The 19,993-nt window shown below is 48.9% G+C and overlaps 1 protein-coding gene across 6 annotated transcripts in view; it reads right to left on the reverse strand.

The window, feature by feature from the left end:
• Ttc28 (tetratricopeptide repeat domain 28) overlaps positions 1-19,993 on the reverse strand; it is a 567,342-nt gene that overhangs the window by 97,450 nt on the left and 449,899 nt on the right. For all 6 annotated transcript variants that reach the window (XM_047560776.1, XM_047560775.1, XM_047560773.1 and 3 more), the window contains exons 7-8: positions 2,934-4,275; positions 1,181-1,704 (exon numbers count right to left, since the gene is read on the reverse strand). In XM_047560776.1, coding sequence (XP_047416732.1) covers positions 1,181-1,704; positions 2,934-4,275 — 1,866 coding nt within the window. The remainder of the gene's footprint in view (positions 1-1,180; positions 1,705-2,933; positions 4,276-19,993) is intronic.

The following is a 19,993-nucleotide window of genomic DNA, read 5'->3' on the forward strand; positions in this document are numbered from 1 at the left end:
GCACCGCCCCACCCCTGCACTGCTCTCTGAGACTGGAAACCCCAGACAGGGTCTTGCTTGGTTCCTGGGGTCAGAAAATTCAGCCTGAACCCCACTCTGCAACTAATCAGCCACATGGTCAGGAAACAAAGACCCAAGCTACGTCCTTCTCCTCTGAGACTCAGGGGACTTAGCTGCAAAAATGGGGAGAAGACACACCCCTCGAAGTTGTGAGGATTAAATCAGATTAAATAAACTATGTTTGCAAAACCTTTTGGAAACTATAAATAAGAGGTTTTGTAGGAAATCAGCCATCATTTCCTTTCACTAGTGGGTGGAGAGCGTCGCATCTGCCCTCTCCTGCAGGCTCCGAGGACCCTGACCCGTGTGCTGTGGGAGGATTTAAGAGCAGAAGCCCTGCCCAGGGGTACACGGGAGGGCAAACAATGCAGAGGGGCTTCTGCTTTGGGGAAAAGGAAGCCTCTGAGGACCAACCGTGCTCAGCCAACTCATGGAACCTGATGGCAGAGGAGGAAGAGAAGTGGCCAAGTCCCAGGGGCGCCTGGAACAGAACGAGGGCCATGGCAGTTGCCCAAGCACTGTAGGCAACAAGCCCAGGAAGAAAGCCTGGTTGACGGCTCTGGTGATGCTCAGAAGGATGCTTCTGATTAGAATCAGTCACCATGTCACAGCTGATGACTATATAGTTGTGATGCAGGTTAGATATTTTCTAGAGGGACAATGGAACTTGAAGCAGATGGGGTTTTCCTCTGATTCAGAACCTGAGTTGGAAATGATTAGCTCTTACATTACATGACTCTTCTGTGTGAGGTGGTGTCGTTCACCCAGCAGAGGGTTCTCAGGAGCTGCTCCTTGGGCAGCCGGTGTCAGCGAGAGTGTGGTAATCTGGGTTCAGAGAGCTGGGTAAGGTGTTCTGAACAATGAAACCAGGCTCAGAGTGTGGCTGCAGGTTAGAGCACTTCCCTAGCAGGTGCGAGGCCCAGAGTTTGCTCCCCAGCACCACAGAAACGAATAAAAAGGAATGAACAAAGAAGCACCTCCGTTCCAGCAGGGAGACACTGGAATTCTGCAGCTGAGACCATGTGGCCTCTGAGATCCTCACTCCATGCAGAGATGGCCCCTCAAACCGTACACTCCCCGAGTCTCTGGCAGACTGAGGCACGTGGGCCTTGTCACCTACCTTCCTGTAAGTACATGACGGCCTGGGAGTAGTTCTGCAAGGCATGGTGGGTCCTTCCGAGGCTACTGTAGGACACTGTCTTGGCCACCAAGTCGTTCATCTGTGCAGCAATGCTCAAGTGCTGCTCCTGATAGACCACTGCCCTCTCGAAGGTGCCCAGGGACTCGTAGGTCAGGCCCAGGTTCCCGTAGGCTCGGCCCTGGCACGTGGGGTTGTTGGTTTCCTCTGCGATCTGCAGGTCGAGCTGGTGGTACTGCAGGGCCGTGTCGTACTCCCCCATCTGCTGGTAGACGCCCCCCAGGCCACAGGCCGCATCGCTCTCCAGGGCTCGGTCTTTCATCTCTCGAGCGATGTTGAGCTGGCGCTCAAGGCAGGAGATGGCCTGTTCGTAATTCCCTAACTGGCTGTGCAGACTTCCCAGCTCGCCATAGGCCTGGGCTTTATTGAAGGCCTCCCCGAGCTCGTGGGCCACCACGAGCCTCTTTTCAAAGCACACGAGGGCTTGCTGCAAGCTCCCCATCGCCCTGTGGGGATGTAGACAGAAAAGCAATGATATTATTTCGTGCAGGTGCAGACATGCCAAAGCCCCTGAGAAAATGGGAAGCATTTGTCACTGTCACTTACTATAGAAGCTCTTAACTCCTCTTCTAGCTAAAATCTATCATGTGCCCTTAGAGTGAGATGCAGAGGAATTTCATAATCTGGAAAGCAATTCAAAAGTCATCCCTTAGTGACCTTCCCAAGAGCTCGAGATTCAATGGGATATACACCCCAGAAGAAACATAAAATATATTAATAGGCACAATGATAGCAAGTGAACTGTTTGGTTCTTCGGGCCTCCCAATTTCCACTACCGCTTAGACTATGTTTTTGAAATCACTTTACAGTGGCTATAAATCTGTCACCTGGGCTTCTCAGAGCACTCTGTGGGTGATGATTTAGTTTGACCCTTGCCCTTCCTCCCATCCCGGAGCCCTAATCCCCTGCCTATGTGGTGAGGCCATAGATCTGCAGACACAGGCACCCCATATTCAGAAGAAAAGCATCCCTTGGCCAACTGTGTCTTCCTGTGCTGCTCAGAGATGACATGATCAGAGTGGGACAAGCAGGGATCTTGGCAACAGACCAAACCAGTTGTGTGGAGCCCCAGGATTCTTTTTCCTGAACCTCAGTTTCTGGTGGGGACACGTCCCCAGGCCTAGCTGATGATAGGGCATAGAAACCAGGACTACGCTGTCAAAATAGCTCTTTAAGAGGCCCAGCCTGAGGCAGGGCATGTGGGAGGGGTCCATCTACTCCCTCGATTATCAGGTGGCTTTTCCTAAAAGCCAAGTAGTTGGTGGGCACTGATGTACTAATAAACACATTCATAATGGGGGCAGTATTGAGAAAAGCCCCATCAAGTCGATTCATTCCCATTCCCAGCCCTATTAACTCTTTTATCCTGATCATTTTGATGTAGTCCAAAAAAGCACCACTTCTGGAGTCAGAGCCCTGGGTTTGACTCTCGATTGCCCCTTTTAAACTGTGTAATCTTAGGCATTAACCCACCCTCCCTGGGCTTTGGTTTCTTCTTCCATGACACAAAGGTAATAATATCCCCTGCTTAATACAAAGACTGTGGAGAAACCAAAGGAGGAAGGTGTGGAAGTGCTTTGTAGTTGGTCAGCTGCCATGCGGACATGGGCTGCTCGGACTGTCGCAGCTGCTCCCGTTGTAGCTTTATCTACCCGATCTGCCCTGTCATTTTTACCTGTGTCCGTTCCCTAGCCCCCGGTAAGCCTTGGCTTGGTCTTGCATGCGATTCAGACTCTGGGCCACAGATAAATACTGCTCGTAGTACTTGATGGCTTCCTCGTAGTCACCCAGGGCCTCGTAGCAATCCCCCAGGTTGCCATAGGCCCGGCCTCGGTCAAGCACTGACTCGTTTCCACTGAGCTGCTGCAGCATGGCCAACTGCTGCTCAAAGTAGCCGATGGCTTCTTCCATCACGTTCATGTTCATCTTGGTGATGCCCATGTTGCCGTAGACCTGGGCCTCTAGGCTGGGATCCTTCAGCTTCTGCCCCAGGTCCAGCTGCTCTTCGTAACACTTGAAGGCCATCGTGTACTTCCCGAGGGCCATGTAGACAGCAGCCAGGTGCCCATGAGCTCTGCACTCCCCCGGCAGGTCGCTCAGCTCCTGGTACACCTCCAGCTCCTGGGTGTGATAACCCAGGGCCTTGTCATACTTCTGGATCATCCGGTATGCAGTGCCCAGGGCGGCATATGCACTGGCCTCTAGTCTTCTGTCCTTTACGTGATGGGCTAAACCTAGCTGCTGCTCATAGAATTTTATTGCACCATTTATATCTTTTTTACAGATGAATATATCACCCAGGTTCCCTAGGGCTCGGAATTTAGCCTGGGAATTATTCAGGGACTGGGCTAGGGACAGCAGGTACTTCTGACACTCTTCAGCTTTGCTGAAATTCAGCAGAGCCTTGAACGCAAGGCCCAAGTTGCAGTAGGCTTTCGCCTGGCTCAATTTGTCGTGAAGGTCTTTGGCCAACGCCAGATCCTGCTCGTAGTACTTCACCGCCTCCTGGTAATTTCCAAGGCAGTAATGGGCATAGCCAAGATTGTGGCAGACCTTCCCTTCTCCTTCCATGTCCTGAAGGTCAGGAGCAAGCCGGAGGTACTGTTCGTAGTAGGGGGCAGCCTGGACATACTCTCCTCGGGAGCAGTGGAAGTTGCCCAGGTTGCTGAGGGCCCGGGCCTCGCTCTGGATGTCTCTCAGCTCCCGGGCGATGTTCAGGTGGTTCTGATAGTGCTGCAGGGCCCGGTCGTGGGCACCCAGGGCCTGGTAGGCCACAGCAAGGTTCCCATGCGTGGAAGCCTGGGAGGCGCGGTCGTTCACCTCCATGGAGATCTGCAGCTCCTGCCGGTGGTACTTGACGGCCTGGTCATACATGCCCAGCGCGTTGTAGGCGTTGCCCATGTTCCCGTAGGCGCGGCCCTGGGCGGCGTAATCGCTCAGCTCCTGGGCGATGCACAGGTGTGTCTTGTGCAGTTTCAGTGCAGTGTCGTAATCGCCTTTCATCTGGTGTATGATTCCTGAGAGAGAAAAGAAAGGCCAGGAAAACACTGGAATAACTGCCGAGCAATTTAGAAAAAAAATGTAACTTGCAACTCGATTTATGGTAAATGCTATCCAGAATTAAAGAATTTAAAATAACAGAAGGTAGAATTAAATATTTATCAACTCTCCAGAGGGAGGAGAGCTTTCTAAGCTTCAAATCAACAGGAGAAAACATCAACAGATTTGATTACAAAATAAGGATTTTTGTACTACAAATAAATATCTAAAATTAAAAGGCAAAAAACAAAGTATATGTGAAACATATGGAAGTTTATCTACTGTGAGTAAAGGTATCATTCAGTTTAAGAAAACGAGACCCCAATTTATGTATTTTACTTTTATGTATTTTACTTTTTAAAAAATATTTTTAGTTGCACATGGACATACTACCTTTATTTTATTTATTTATTTCTAATGTGCTGAGGAATGAACCCAGTGCCCCACATGTGCTAGGTAAGCGCTCAACCACTGAGCCACAATCCCAGCCCCCCAATTTATTAAAATAGACAAAGAACCACAAATGTTAGCAGACAACTCACATCCAAAGAAATACAAAGAGTAACCACAGGGGGAAATGCTAATTTCCTTTAATAATCAAAGAAATGCAAAATAAACCAACCCTGAAGTACCATTTTACTCCTGCTAAATTAGCAAATAAAAAATTTAAACACCCCCTACACTGATTAGGTTGCCCTGAAATTGGTAAACATAACAACTGCTGGAGACAGAATCAAGAACAACCTTTGGATAAGCAGCGGGCCAAACAAACATGGTCCCCCTGCATGTGTGTGTGTGTGTGTGTGTGTGTGTGTGTGTGTGTGAGACTGGGGATTGAGCCCAGGGGAGTCTATCATTGAGTCACATCCCCAGCCCTCTGCCTCCTCTTTTTGAGACAGGGTATAGCTAAGTTGCCATCCTCCTGCCTCAGCCTCCAGTCTCTGGGACTGTGGACACAAGTCACTGCACCTAGCACCTGGTCCTACTCTGACCCAGCCATCTAAGCTAAGGAAATCAGTTGACAGGCACACAAACTAAGTGCCTCTCAGTCTTTGCTGCAGCGTTATAGAGAAGTGAAAACTCAGAAGCATCTTAAACGCCAAACGCTGGGGGTCTGTACTCCTGCATTTTGGTATATCAACTCAACAGAAGATTACACAATTATTAATAAGGTGATTATGAAGACTGGGCAGAAAAATGGGACATGATCTTACAATCATGTTAACTGCAAAAGCAGGAAGCAAGGCTGCATGCTCCACGGGACAACTAGGAGAATAAATGTGTGCGCATGGACAAGACCTAGAGGGGATTCCGTAAAATAAAAATAGCTGCCTTGTTAAGTGATGGGATTTGAGTGATTTTTGTTCCAAAATTTCTTGTAACTCTGCTCTACTGCTTTGACAATCAACAACCACAGAGCTTCAACCAACCCTCATAAACTACACCACAGTTCCTAAGCCAAGCTACTGTTTATCAGCAGTTCAAAATGAGCTATGTCATGGATACAAAGTAGTTCCAAATGAGGGGTGTCTAAGGGTAGCCTGAGGTGGTGCAGCCCGAGTGGGGCTGGAGGGGCAGCTGAAGAAGTGGAGGACTTAGGGTATGCTTCCTTCTTGCTCTTGGTTTACTGTGCACCAGGGTGCCCGCTCTGCAGGGGTGACCAACACCTGCAGAAGCACAAGAATCTGAGCATCACCAAGACCGGCTCTCGTCTGATTTGAAAGAAAGGGGCATTGAGACGGGGAGCTGTCGAATCCCTGCCTCTGCAATTTTCTCAACTTTATGTCACCCTTCACTCACTCACTTACTCACTCACTCACCCAGCAAACATGAGCTAGCCTGTGGTGGCCGCAGGGGCGGGGAGAGAGAGAGGAAGCCAGCTCTGCCCTCAGTCCAGAACCATAGGGTGGCAGTCATGACAGGAATACGTCAGGACACATGATCGATGCTGAAGTCGGGGCCGCTCCATGGCCCTAAGTCCCCCCACCTGCCGTGGAGGTCGCCCTGCCACAGGAGTCCGCCTACTCCTGGAACTGGCAGCTCTTTGACATTAACTGGACTCAGGGCTCTGGGTACATCATTTAGCCTGACTCGGCGGTATTTAGTTCTGGAAATCATAAGGGGAGTTAATAACAGTGACGGTGATGTTAGAGGGTGGTGATAGGATCAAATGACATAAAATAAGTGCAAGTGCACTGTGAACTGTAAGTGAAATCAGTACCAAAATCACTAATGCTTCCAGGAAGGGGGATTCTTGAGGTGGTAGGGGTAAAATACAGTAATTCTGTGTGTTTTTTATGAGTAAAATATTCCATAATCTTAAAATAACTGAATCATAGTACATCTATAGAATGGAATAACATGATAACATCAAAATGGTAAAGGAGACATTTATGTATTGACATGGGAAAAGTGATTATATTAAAGAGATACATATGGACACCAAGCCACATTTTGATAAAGAATAACAGGGCATGTGTGTATGCACACATATCTACTTTTTGTGTGTGGTGGTGGTAGTAGAATTAAAGGTGGTTTTTTTTTTTTTCTTTTGACTTATCTGTTTTTTAATTTTTTTTTTTTTCATAAGGAACACGTAAGCCTTGGTTTAAAGTAGTTTTGAACTCTGATCCAATAGGAGAATAACATTCCCGGGACTGATCTGGGAATCACTGCCTGGGGTTGCTGTCCCAGCTGGAGGTGGCTGGAAGGACGGCAGTTTTTCAGAATCTGCCTCAAGGTTAGAAACACTAAGGGGCCCAAGAGGAAATTAATATCTCAGCAACACCTGGGGTTCTTTTTTTTTTTTAATGTTCTTAGTTGTTAATGGCTCTTTTATTTAATTTATTTATTTATATGCAGTGCTGAGGATCAAACCCAGTGCCTCACACATGCCAGGCAAGTGCTCTACCACTGAGCCACAACCCCAGCCCCTGGGATCCTTTTAATAATGAAAAATTATTAGGGACAGAAATATTTCATTTCTAAAGACCTGAATTTAACCCATGTTTCTAACTGCTTTTATCTAAAACAGAAAACTTTCTGATTTCAAATTTTCAGTGTCTTGAGAGGATGGACTTGCCCCTCCCTGCTTCTGTATTCTAAGATGGTTGAATTATCTGCCCAGCCAAGGCTCTAAGCTTAGGAGCAGAGTGCAGCTGGGGAGGGTGGCAGAGGGCCTAGATCTCCCACAGCACCCTTTCTCCCACTGGGGTATCTTGCAATGTTTTTGGCACCATAGCACTGGATTATTTCCATGATATTCTCTCTCTCTCTCTCTCCCTCTCACCCCCCCACCTTTCTGTATCTGTCTCTCTCTCTTCCCAGTACTAGGGATTGAACCTAGGGGCACCCTACCACTAAGATGCATCCCTACATCCTCAACCCCCACCTTTAAAATATAATTTTAGACAGGGTGGGGTTTGACCTTGCAATCCTTCTGCCTCAGCCTCCCGAGTTGCTGGGATTCCAGGCGCATGCCCCGGTGCGTGGATGCAATGATTTTTGTAAGCCAATACAATCACGTGTTTGGTTGCTAAAATGACAGAGGAAACAATAACAACAGGTCTTCAGAGAAGGCCATTAGAGGCAGCCTGGGACCAAAGATGAGGCCTCCTTGCTAGCCCCCCTTCTCCAGGATCAAGTTGTACCCCATTGTTCAGGAAGCTAAGCCTCAGGAAGGTGCACGATGACAGAAAAGGCACAGGGCTTCAGAAAAAATCAGAAGTCCTGCTTTACAAGCCTGGCTCCTGCCACATTCAGACGCGTGTCTTTGAGACAATGTCTCTGAACCTTTGCTTTCCTATTATTATTTTAATTGAAAGTCTTTTGGCATTTTTTGCTTTCTTCCTTATAAGGTCAGGTTATGATCATCTCAAAGATAGGGTATGCATGCAGCCAGGCACGGAGGTGCACACCTGTAATCCCAGCTACTCAGGACGCTGAGGCAGGAGGATCACAGATTTGAGGCCAGCCTTCACAATTTAGTGAGACCTGTCTCAAAAAAAAGAAAAAAAAAAAGATGGGAGACAGGGGATGTAGCTCAGTGGGAGAGTGGGGTTCAGTCCCCAGTTCTACAAAAAGAAAAACAAAAAACAAACGAAACCACCAATATGCTTTGTGAACATATAACATGGCATGAGCAGTATTTGGAGAATGAGAGAAAGGGAAGGAACTGTTTCTCTCTCTCTGGCCTTAGAGTCTGGGCAGTTAATAGGGAGCAGTTGGTAGATAATGGCTACCCAGGGCTCAGTGATTTGCGAAGGGAACTGCCTGCTGCTTCCAGCAAAGTGATCTGACCTGCAGCCAGCTTCCCCAGGCCTCCTCCCCCAGCCTCCGACCTGCCTTCCCAGGGCCTCTGAAGACTCAGAGGAAGAGTCTCAAAACAAAGCCCTGTGCAAGAGTGAGAGGAGGACCTGGCTGAACTGGGCATTTTTTTTTTATCTGCCCTGTGTCTCTGCTGTCCCTGCCGCTGCCAGTCTGGGGAATTCTGAAGGCAGCCTTTCTTTGTTGAGCGACATGAAAGCGACCCTGAGAGCAGCCAGCGGGGTGACTGCACATGCTGAGGGGATAATCTGCAGATCCTCCTTCCCTTTCCAGGCCACAGCTTGATTTTCCAGGGCCGTCACTCAGATGAAGACTTACAGAGGGCCTGTCAGCAGGGGCGCGCGAGGTGACAACGTGCTGCAGGGAGGGAATTAAATGAAGATTAGTGGGGCAGAAGACCCTCACAAAGCCAGGCTCCCACCAGGGCGTGCGAGGAAGGACACGTGGTCATGAATCCACCCATCGCCAGAGCAGGCCTCCTCCTGGGGTCACTGCCTCCTTCAGAGGGTGTGGTGGTGAGGCTGGGGAGACCGGGCTTAGGAGAGGCCGGCACATGGACCTGGGACAGAGCGAGCGCTCACAACATCCTGCTTTTATTATTAACCATTAAGAGCAAAGACCCAGGGAGGTGCCAACGAGACAAGTCAAACAGAAACAATTTCAACTAGAACTAGGGCATTCAGCATTTCAGCAGTGACTCCTGGCTGCCTTTTCTCTCGTGAATTCTCTGAACATCAGGCCTCAGTGTACCTCCATGGGCAATGGGTGCAGTCTTCTCATTTACTGAAAATATTCCCATTATAATTATTCATGCTACACAACCCAAATGGGGCTTAAAGAGCTGACCTACCCTTTCCTGCTTCCAGCTGAGCTGAGATCTGCTCCATCCGGGGATGCCCGGCAGGAAACACAGGATCTGGGGGCTGGCAGGGACCCCCCACAGGCTCGCCTTGTAAATGACGTGGGCAAAGCCCAGCACGAGGAGGCGAGTTAGTGGGAGAGGCTGGACAAGAACCCTCAGACCCCCCACCTTAGCTGTACCAACCCATCTACTTCCACCAAGGACACGTGGGACATGGGCAGTAGCACTTTATAAAGTTCTCATCAGAAGTACATATGGAAGTATTTATAAAGGAAACAGCACGGTTTCTACAGCTTGCTTTACAAATACTCTGGTGATAGCAGGGCGAAGAGGGACGGTGTGTGTGTGCGTTTATGAAAGAGATGAAACAAGATTAGCAGAGGCTGATAACTGGGTTACAAGTACGTGGGTTCATTACACTATTCTCTACCTGTGAAAATGTCCATAATAGAAAGTAAAATGATGAAGACCGGCAGAGAAGTTTGCACTGCATTTTTTCTTAAATGGGGACTGAACCCAGAGGTGCTTTACCACTGACCTACATCCCCAGCCCTTTTTATTTTATACTTTGAGACAGAGTCTCACTAAGTTGCTGGGGTTGGCCTTGAACCTGTGATCCTCCTGCCTCAGCCTCCTGAGTCGCTGGGATGACAGGCGGGAGTCACCTGGCCTGGCTAACTCTGCATGCTCTTGTGTAACCCGCTTTGGATCAGGAAACTTTTCTGAGTGGCTTGGTCCTGATGTGGAAGGTTAAGTCCATTTTTCTGTCTCTGGGACCTCAGCAGAGGAAGAATGCAGCTGGCCACTCCAGCCCCTTCATACTGCTCTCCAGCACATGGAGAGGATGTGTGTGGACTGGAAGCAACACAGGCCTTCATCCTACTGATTTCACTTGTTTATAATAACGGTTCTTAGTTTATCTTTTGTTCTGAATGATCTTAAAGGATAGGTTGGTATTTTGTTTAGGGTGAGAGGGGACAGTAAACACAGCCCGGGCGCCCTGCTCATGGTAAGAGCCCTGACTATTCCACCTGCTCCTCCTCCACACCGGGAGGAGTGGCCCTGAGCACCATTGTCCCGACCCTAGACACCTTCAGGTTCCTGGATCCCCTCCTCTCGAGTGTCCACATATAGGTCATTTACAGTGTTCTTAAAATACCTCAAAGCCTGCGGTGGGGAAGAGGGGACAGACCTGGCCAGTACACAGGTGGCTGGAATCCAGGGCACAAGAGCACCAGACGTGCAACTAACTGGATGTCGTAGTGAACACGTTTTCTGGTGACTGTGTGTGTCCCTGGAGACAAGTCTCCACTATTTTTGCCAGGGGTGTGAGACTTTTGCAAAGGTATGAGACTGTTAAACAGCAGATAGTTCCCAAATCACCTACCATGTGACGCAGCTACAGACACCTCCTCCCGCAGCTTCCCCAGGACTGCTGTGCCTGGCTGCCTGCCCCACGACCTCATCCAACCTCAGAACGACCCTTCAGGTCGAGCTTGTCATCCCGGAGCCACGGCAAGTTGGAGAGCGTTCTCAGGCCCACGCGGCTGTCAGAGCAGGGCTGGTACTGGAACCAGGGGGACTCGGGAGCCCCGGCTCTTTCCTTGCTCCCCCTAGAATGCCGGGTGGTCAAGGTGCACAGGATTCCGTGCCTGTTTCTTCTCTGTCAGCTTCAGCATCTGAGCTGGTGGCAGCTGCGTCTGAACAGAGTGATGGTTTGACTACATCTGTATCTCGGGAACAGTGTCCATTAGAGACCAGAAAATCCTAAGGGACTTGGGCCTGTAGAAGGAGCAGGGGGTACCACGACCAGTGGATGCCACCGCTGGGCCATCGCGCCATCCTCCAGCCTCATTACACTGGTCCCCTGGGTCTACCACACCCACGGGCTCTGCCTGTTCTCTCAGGGGCAGGTGAAGTCAAGAGCCTCGTTTCTTCTTTTGCTTCAACAGCAGTTTAGGATGTGTTCAGAGAGGGCAGAGGTCAATGGCTTCTGTCCCAGATCCCAGTGGCCCTTCCCTCTGCCTCACCGCTGAGGAGCCTGCTGGAACGACATCACAGGGCCGAGGGAATCCCTGGCTCCCCCCTCTCCCAGGCCCTCTCCACTGGAAATGACCTACTTTTCTAACCAAACTTGAGGCAATCCGGAGGTCCTGCTTACTCAACCTGAGGCCTGAAGGAAGCAGAGTCAGTTCCTCCGTGGTCCCCAACTGCTACCATCCCCATGTCTGGGCTGCATGCACAGTGACAAGAAGTCAGGCTGGAGCCACAAATATTCCACTGGCCTCATGCACGGCCCACTTCCTGCTTCCTTACGTAGTTAGAGACCGAGGCTGCAGTGAATTGTTCAGAGGTTCCCTGGGCCTGTGTGCTGTAAATCCAGAGGCCACGGGAAGATTAATTGTGCCACGAAGCAGGAGAAGTAATAATTAAACCTATTAAGAAGGAGGTGGCTGGAGAGGGGTGCTCCGGTGATGGATGATGAGGTAGGAAGTACTAGGCACAGTTTTCCCCAGCAGCTCTGGCCAGGCCACTGTGGTGGGAAGCCCACAGCGAGTGAAAAATGTGCTCGGCCTGCCTGGCCGAGCCCCGCCATTAGTCACTGTTTGGAAAAGCCAAAGTGTGCCTGGTTTTCATTCGGGATCACAATGAGAGGTGGGAGGCACCCTCATAAGTTAACAATGCGGGGAATGTCGCAGGGAGTTCCTTTCAATATGAAACAAACATTTCTTTTGTTTCAGGGCCTGGGTGGAATCTGAAATGCTGAGATAGCTGCTTCCGCCTCCCTGGTGCTGAGGCCTGGAGCAGACAGAACCACCTCCTGAGCACCTTCCCAGGGTCCCCTGGCCTGCAAAGTGTAGGCCGACTAAAGCGGCACTAACTGCTCTTCCCACCCAGCGCCAGCCCAGCCAGGCCACCAGCCCACACCTCCGGCTGCCCACCCCCTTCACATCTTCTGCGAGTGACTTTCGCACCCCATTCCCGGGTGTGGGTGACCTTTCTTCCCTAGCTGCGTAGACTACCGTCTGGTTTCTTCTCCTCCATTACTGCTCTCAGGAGAAGTCAGGCAGGGCCAAGGGACTGGCTTTGCCAGGGAAACGAGAGGGGAAGTGACGTGTTACTTCTGGGTGGAAGCGGGAAGACTCAGGCTGCGACACCAGGCTCCCCCTCGCCCTGCCACGGGGGCTGCAGAAGCTCCGAGTCCCACATGGTGTGGCTCTGGGAAGACGGTGAGCCGCCCTTGAGGGCCGCACGAACCTGCTGGGGGCCTCGTGTGAATCCAACGCTTGGATGTTTCAGGCCACTGTTGCTAAGGTGCCAACACACCCCGATGGATGTGCCATGGTGCCAACCTTCTAAGCCTTTGTCACAGTCTACACTCTCTCCTGAATCCCAACAAGTCTGTGAGAGGAGAGACATCTACCAAGAGAAGTTTCCGGAAAAGCTTTTGAGCCATTCACACCTCTGGACGCTTTAAACTCTAGCCCTGGATCTAGTGAGACCACTAAAATCTGTAATCGTGAACCAAATTACTTGGACCCAAGCAGAACAGGTTCAGCTAACTGAGGGTCAACATCATACCCTCAGGATTAGTTGATTTTGATTAAACATTCCTATTAAAAAGAACAATTAAATCTATTATAATATTTCCTATGAAATTTTATTGATATCATACATTTTGTCCCCAGAGTCCCCCATACAAAACCCTCTTGAGAAACTTCTCTTAGCATTCAGCTTCCCTTCCCCTGAGGAATGCTATGCTCCCAGCTTTTGGGGAGTGTGAAGTATGCATTTCTCTTTTTGCTTCGGCTGCCAGGAAACCCCAACATGACAACCGTGTTGCCCTCCTGTGCTGGGCCTTGGCTCTCTGCCCTCCTCTTGGCACTCTTTTTTTTCGTTACCGGGGATTGAACTCGGACACTTGACCACTGAGCCACCTCCCCAGCCCTATTTTGTATTTTACTTAGAGGTCTCACTGAGTTGCTTAGCATCTCGCTGTTGTGAGGCTGGCTTTGAATGTGGGATCCTCCTGCCTCAGCCTCCGAAGAGCTGGGACGACAGTTGTGCGCCACCGCACCCGGCTTGGCGTTCTACTTTTACCGGTATTTCCCTAAGCCTGAATATTCTATTTCAATTGCACCATCATCTGATATTATAAGCTAAGTAAACCCTTTAAGGAATGCAACGAGTTGTACACAAGCAAGTCACCAAAAGCCGCTTTCACACCCAGGGCAAGTTCAGCGGCCTTGGCCTTGGTCATCTGCCTGCCGCTCCTCCACTTGGCCACCTGAGCTCTGCGTTCCTCCGTGGGCCAGTCCTACCGGCTTTGAAAGCCCAGAGGTGCCAGTTACCTGGAGACTACTTTATGGTGGAAAGACACCCGCCAGAGTCCCAAGGTCCCTATTTTTGGCTGTACGACTTCACTGTCACATGTGACAGGCAAATTACTACTTCCTCTGGCCTGGGTTTTCATCTTTCTCAGAGGCTATTGTGAAGATCAAACCAAACAGTGAACGCCTCAGCGCGCTGCTCCATGTTCTAGGTCACCGATGTCACTGCAAACAGCTTCAGTCAGCGTGGTCCTCAACATTAACAAAGTGAAAAGTCTGCCACTCCTTCCGACGTCATTCTTATGGAGTGCAAGTCACTGTAAGGCTTAGACACATAATATCTTCTAAGTCAGCGCCTTGGGCACCAGCTCATCTCACCAAAGGAGAGTGCACAATTGTGGGCCCTGGGGACGAGATGGACAAGTTCTGCAGGTGATGACGGAAGGGGACCCATTTCCTTAAGTGCATCCATGTTTGCACATGGGTTGGAGGGCCCCTGCAGGGCATTTGGAAGTGTGTCAGGGCAGTTTTGATTGTCGGATTGTCTAGGGGACCAGGAGGATGTTGTGGGGCAGGGGTGCTAAGCAGCCTGCCGTGGCTTGCATATGATGTGGACGTCCCCAAGGCTTCAGACCTTGACATTTAAACCCCACTGTGAGGTGGAAATGCAGTCCCACTATGGTGTCCAGAGGTGAGGCTTTTGGGGGGCGACTGGGAGTGGATAAGTGCATCGGGTGGAGCCCCCGTGGGTGAACACTGACGGCTTTTGAAGAAGAAGGAGAAACAGCAGATGGACACACACATACACTCCCTGTCCCTTGCCATGTGATGCCCTGTGCCACCCAGGACTCTTCCAACAAGAAAGCCATGGCCAGATCTTGGACCTCTGAGAGACCAAGACGAAGCTTTTTTCTTCATACCTTAGTCTGTGGTGTTGTGTCATTAGAATCAGAAAACAGACAAACCCAGGCTGCACGTGGGAAACACACACCTCCTCCCACATGCCAAAAGCACTACAAAGAAAACAGTGGATGCTCCGAGGTGATTTTTATACTCTGGAACTACTAATTAATAATCTGAAAAAACAACTTCATTTCTGTACTGTCATCAGTTGAAGTTGTTAAAATAAATCATCAAAGCTAATTAATTGGGAAGTCTTTTGGCTGGTATCCAATACTTTAAGCAAGTCTGAGAAACTGGAAACCTTAATTTTAAAATCCGGCTTACTGGCAGATCTTCTTCACCAGTTTCTTATCTGTGAGATGTAATTCATTAAGAAGATAAATTAAAACACCTCGATATATGGGCTTCCTCCCAACTTCATTACGATCATTAATAAGGGAGAGAGAACTCCTCCTAAATAGTAAGATAGTAGTAGCAATAATAATGACAGTAATATACAAAATTCCCTTTTGTGATCTCATTCAGTGTCATATACCAAGAAAAACCATGTGATCCACAAACATGCGAGTCTAGCTCGGAGTTCTCCCTAAGCCCTGGTCTAATAAATCCAATTGCCTACTTGGATGTGTTTACCTGGCTACATCTCAACCCAAAACTCAGCATTTCCAAAAATATTTGTTGTACTGTTGAGTTGAATTAAATGTAACATGTTATGGCATTGTCTGTTTTCAAAGCCCTTGGTCCTTTATAATCTTATTTCATTCTAGGACCAGGGCAGGGTGGCTAGGTCTGCTTCTGAAGACGCTCACAGAGGTGACACTGTCCCTAAGTTGCAGATCGAGGACTGAACCCACGGCCCACAGCCTCCTGGACCAGCACTTCCCCCCGCTGGTTCCTTTTCCCCTCTGAGAGTCTGAGGCAGCAATTTAGCTGTGCAGAATTCAGCCGTGCAGTCTGCGATGAGGACAAAGCCCACCCCCAAGCAGCATCACTCCTTTAGCTGAAACAGGATGACAAGATGGCACAGTCTGCCCAGATCAACAGGGAGCTCTGGAAATGGACAGGAAAAGGGAGGTGGAGCGGAAGAGCTGGCCAAAGGAATGGCCCTTCAAAATGATTTCACTTTGCAAATTCAATTGCAAAGACAAATGGATTTTCTAGCAAGGCTGGAGAGCAAATTATGAAATCTGCTTTCCCAAGGCAGTCGGGTCTGAAAAGCTCCATTTTAAAAATTCACCCTGGATTGAGAATTCAAACTCTATGATTGTGTGAAGCGTTCTAGCTAGATTAAGCGTAATGCTATCAAAACAAGTGATTCATATATTCTGCTCATTTTTCTATTAGTACATGGGCTTGTGGTTAGGGCCATTTCAAAAACATGGAAAGGACCAAACGGGATTGCAATTGTGACAGCACTTACTGCTTTCAGCTGCTCTCCCCATCTAATGGAGAGGGATTTACTGGGACTGGAGGCTCCTGAAGCTGGCGAGATCAAGCGCAACACAGAGATGCCACTGAAACATGTTTTCCTGGAAAGCACTTGCGATCTCTTTCAATCGGAAACCCCACTTATCTCCTCTATTTGGGTTGCAGGCTCAGGATCAATAGAAATCACCTGGACTTGGGCTTCCCCAAACACTCATTGGTTCAGGATGCCTCAGCCCTTCTCCAACACATCGGCAAGGGGGTCCTTTCTTAGCCTGCTGTCTATCCTTGCAGACCTGTCTGTCTGCACTCCTATCTCCCGTCAACCACGTCTTCCAGGTGTATGTCAATAAAGGAACCACCCATCTTTCAGCCTCTGATCACATGGCAGCCAGTGGGGAACACGATTGCCATCAATCTCAAGACCGGAGAAGACGACTTTTATGCTGCTGTGGCTTTCTTTCAGTCCTTTTGTTGTGCATATTTTTACATCATTGAGATTTTATAGCAGATTCAAAATTGAACATAATAATCTTACTTTTTTCAATTATAAAAGTAACAAGTGATTTCCTCTCTGTCTCTTTTGGTACTGGGGATTGAACCTCAGGATCACTTTACCACTGAACCACATCCCCAGCCCTTTTTTTGTTTTTTTTTTAGAGACAGTGTCTCACTAAGTTGCTTAGAGCCTCGCTAAATTGCTGACGCTGGCTTTCAACTTGCAATCCTCCTGCCTCAGCCTCCCAAGTTGCTGGGATTACAGGTATGTGCCACTGCGCCCGGCATAAATGACTTTTTAAAATGCTTGCAGGCAGATAGGAAAGGCTGTCCCCTGGCACTCATTTCCTCTTATCATCAGCATCATCATCATTTGTGTGTATGTGTGGGGAGGGATGGAACCCAGGAGCTCACGAGTGCCCAGCAAGTGCTCTACCACTGAGCCACACCCTCAGTCCCCAACACTTACTTTTACCTTTCTCCCTCTTTCCTGCCTACCTTTGCTGATGGAGCTAAAAAGCTAAATATTCACTTTCCCAGAGTCCCTTGCATCTAGGACTGGTCAAGGGCCAAAAGATCACTGTTAATGTAGAAAATACTTAAAAATACAGAAAATAACTATATATCTATGTCTCTTTGAATCTATCACCATCTGTCTAGCCTCATGATTGTCTGAGATAATCACTGCTAACATGTTAGTGTAGCTCCCAATACTCTGAGGGGTTTTTGTTTTGTTTTGAAGTGGATTATTTTGTTCACGTTGTTGAGATCACATTATATGTGCTGATTTTAAAACATAATTAAAACAAGACCAGGTTCTTAGAGGAAGATAAAAAGGATCTTGATGACAGCTCTTGGCCACTGGAGCTTTGCCTAGACTTAGATCATTCAATAGGGGTAAAGGATGTAGACAACCATTTCTCACGCTTCTTGGTAATGAAAATGGGCAATATGTTGTTCTCTACATCTCTGTTTTGTGCATAAAAATTTGTTTTTGTTTAGTAATTCTTCTGATAACGTTCTCATCAGGCAAAAACAACTAAACCACTCCTAAGACACGCTGAGACAGAACCATGCCAAATGTGCCTCTGGGTCATGTCACGCTGGGTGAGAGACTCCATATGAAGTGGGGTGGGGGTGAAGGACATGGAAGAGACACATTTTCAGGTAGCAAGAGAGGAGCCGAAGACAGGGTCTGATGGGGACGACAGGCCCGGACTTGTCTTTGCAGCCAAGCCACCTTCCCTCGGCCAGAGCGCCCTCCGTGCTTCCATCTCCACCTCCGCACGGAGTGCAGCCTCCGCTGCGCGGAGCTGGTCCAGAGAGGCCGCTCTGCCTGGCTATCTGCTGCAGGCTGAGGGGCTGGGTTCCCTGCCATTCTTCCTCCAGCCTCCATCTTCCTGTCCATCTGATCCTCTCCCCACATCAGCCTGCTTTTTCCTTAGGAGTTTCTGCTCTGTGCTTTTTGGCATCCAGCTAAGGATGCCGAACTTCTATAAACTTCTAATTCTTAAAGTTGATCATTTTTGAAGGTCTGCCCATCTTCTGAGAATCATTGTTTCCTGTCCCTTATTCTGTAGCAATTTTTCATTTATCTATTTTTGTCTTGTTTGACCTTCAAGTAAAGCAAGCTACATCTAGACCTAACATCTACCTGTAAATAAAGAGCATGGTTTGTGCTCCAAAGGGCTTTGGACTCCTTCTCCAAGTTGGGTGCTACAGCCAAGTCCCTGCCTCAGATCTGTCGCTAGGTGACAGAATGGTGACATACACAGTACCAGCTCCATTCCCAGGGTGTAGTGAATTATTTTACACTGAACAGCTGAGGTTACTGAGGCCTCACTATGTGCCAGGCACTGCTCTAGGTACATCACATGTGTTAATTTAATTCTCACTGAAGACGGTATAAGTCAAGAGCTATAATTATCCTCCTATTCCAGGTGAATTAGAGAGGTTAAGCAACTTGCCCAACGTCTCACAGCCAGGAGGCGAAATGGGATTTGAATCCATGAAACCTGATTCTAGAGTTCGAGCTTGTAACCAGCACATTCAGTAGCTTTAATGACCACGGGACGATAAACCAAGGCTTCCGTGAGCTGCACACACCTAGAGAAGGTGGGAGCTGGGGGACACTCAGGGCTCCAGAGTTCCAAATCACCCTGCTACCCACCTGGGGTCCAGCCAGGAGTCTCCGCCTGTCTCCAGCCCACTTCAAGCACGGGGGTGGGGAGGGACTGATTCCGTTCCAGATGGGCGGACTGAAGTACAAAGAGCGGGAGTGACTTCCCCAAGCCAGACAGCTGGGGACACTTAGTATGTACCTGCTTGCTGTCTCATCTCCTTAGGATCAGGCTCTGTGAGCCTCCAGAGTGAAAGACACGCTGATCTGAGAATCTCTGCTGGCCTGAGCGTAATTTGCTAAAGTGCTTTTATCATTCTTTCTGCCAATGTTTACTGTAGTGCTGGTGCAGGCGTCAGGGACAAGGAGCACAGGGTCCTGCCCCCACAATCCTGACCAGGACAGACCCCCAGCCTCTGGGTGCTCCCTCTGATGGCCAGTGATGCTGCCAAAGGCTTTTCTAAGTGGGAGGGGGAGAAAGAATAAAGAATGGTTTTACACCTGGAACTTAGGTGACACATAAGTGCACAAATCCACACTGGGTAGGCCTGCAGAAAGAGGACCCGTAGTTCTTTCATGATGTGCTTCTTACCAGCAATGTTTATAAAGGACTGTTGAAAAAAGTATCATCACCAAGCATTAATAGGACACACCAGTGGATTTACAGTGATTTTTTTTTAAAAAATCATAAATGAAATTCATTTGGCATAAAAATAAGTTCATAAGTAATTCAGAAATGCTCCGTCCATTAAATTTAAAAAAATGCTGCCTAGCTCGCTACGAAAATCTGTGTAAGAGACAAAAGGATGAGCTTTCTCTCACGAGACAGCTGCATAAATTAGGTGAGAAGCGCCACACCAGGGCTTACAGACGCACACACACATCTACGCTCCTTAGAGGATCAGGAAAGGAAATGGGAAAGCAGCAAAGTGTTCTCTACTAGTGGAAGACACTGTCCCCCCAGGTGAAAACCAACATGTGAACAAGAGAGAATGTGTTGGTCCTAGGAAAGAGAGGAGAGGAAGGGAGAGGAAAGGAGGGAGGGGAGAAGAGGGAAGGGGAAGGGAGAGGAGATGAGAAGAGGCAAAAGGAGTGGAGATGAGGAGAGGGCAGGAGAGGGGAGAAGAGAGGAGAAGAGGGAGGAGAGGGGAGAGGAGGAGAGGGGAGGGAAGAGGAGGGGAAAACAGAGTAGGGAAGGAGAGGGGAGAAGAATAGAGGGGAGGGGGGAAGAG

The sequence above is a fragment of the Sciurus carolinensis genome, chromosome 8 (genome assembly GCF_902686445.1).
Source record: "Sciurus carolinensis chromosome 8, mSciCar1.2, whole genome shotgun sequence".
NCBI lineage: Eukaryota > Metazoa > Chordata > Mammalia > Rodentia > Sciuridae > Sciurus > Sciurus carolinensis.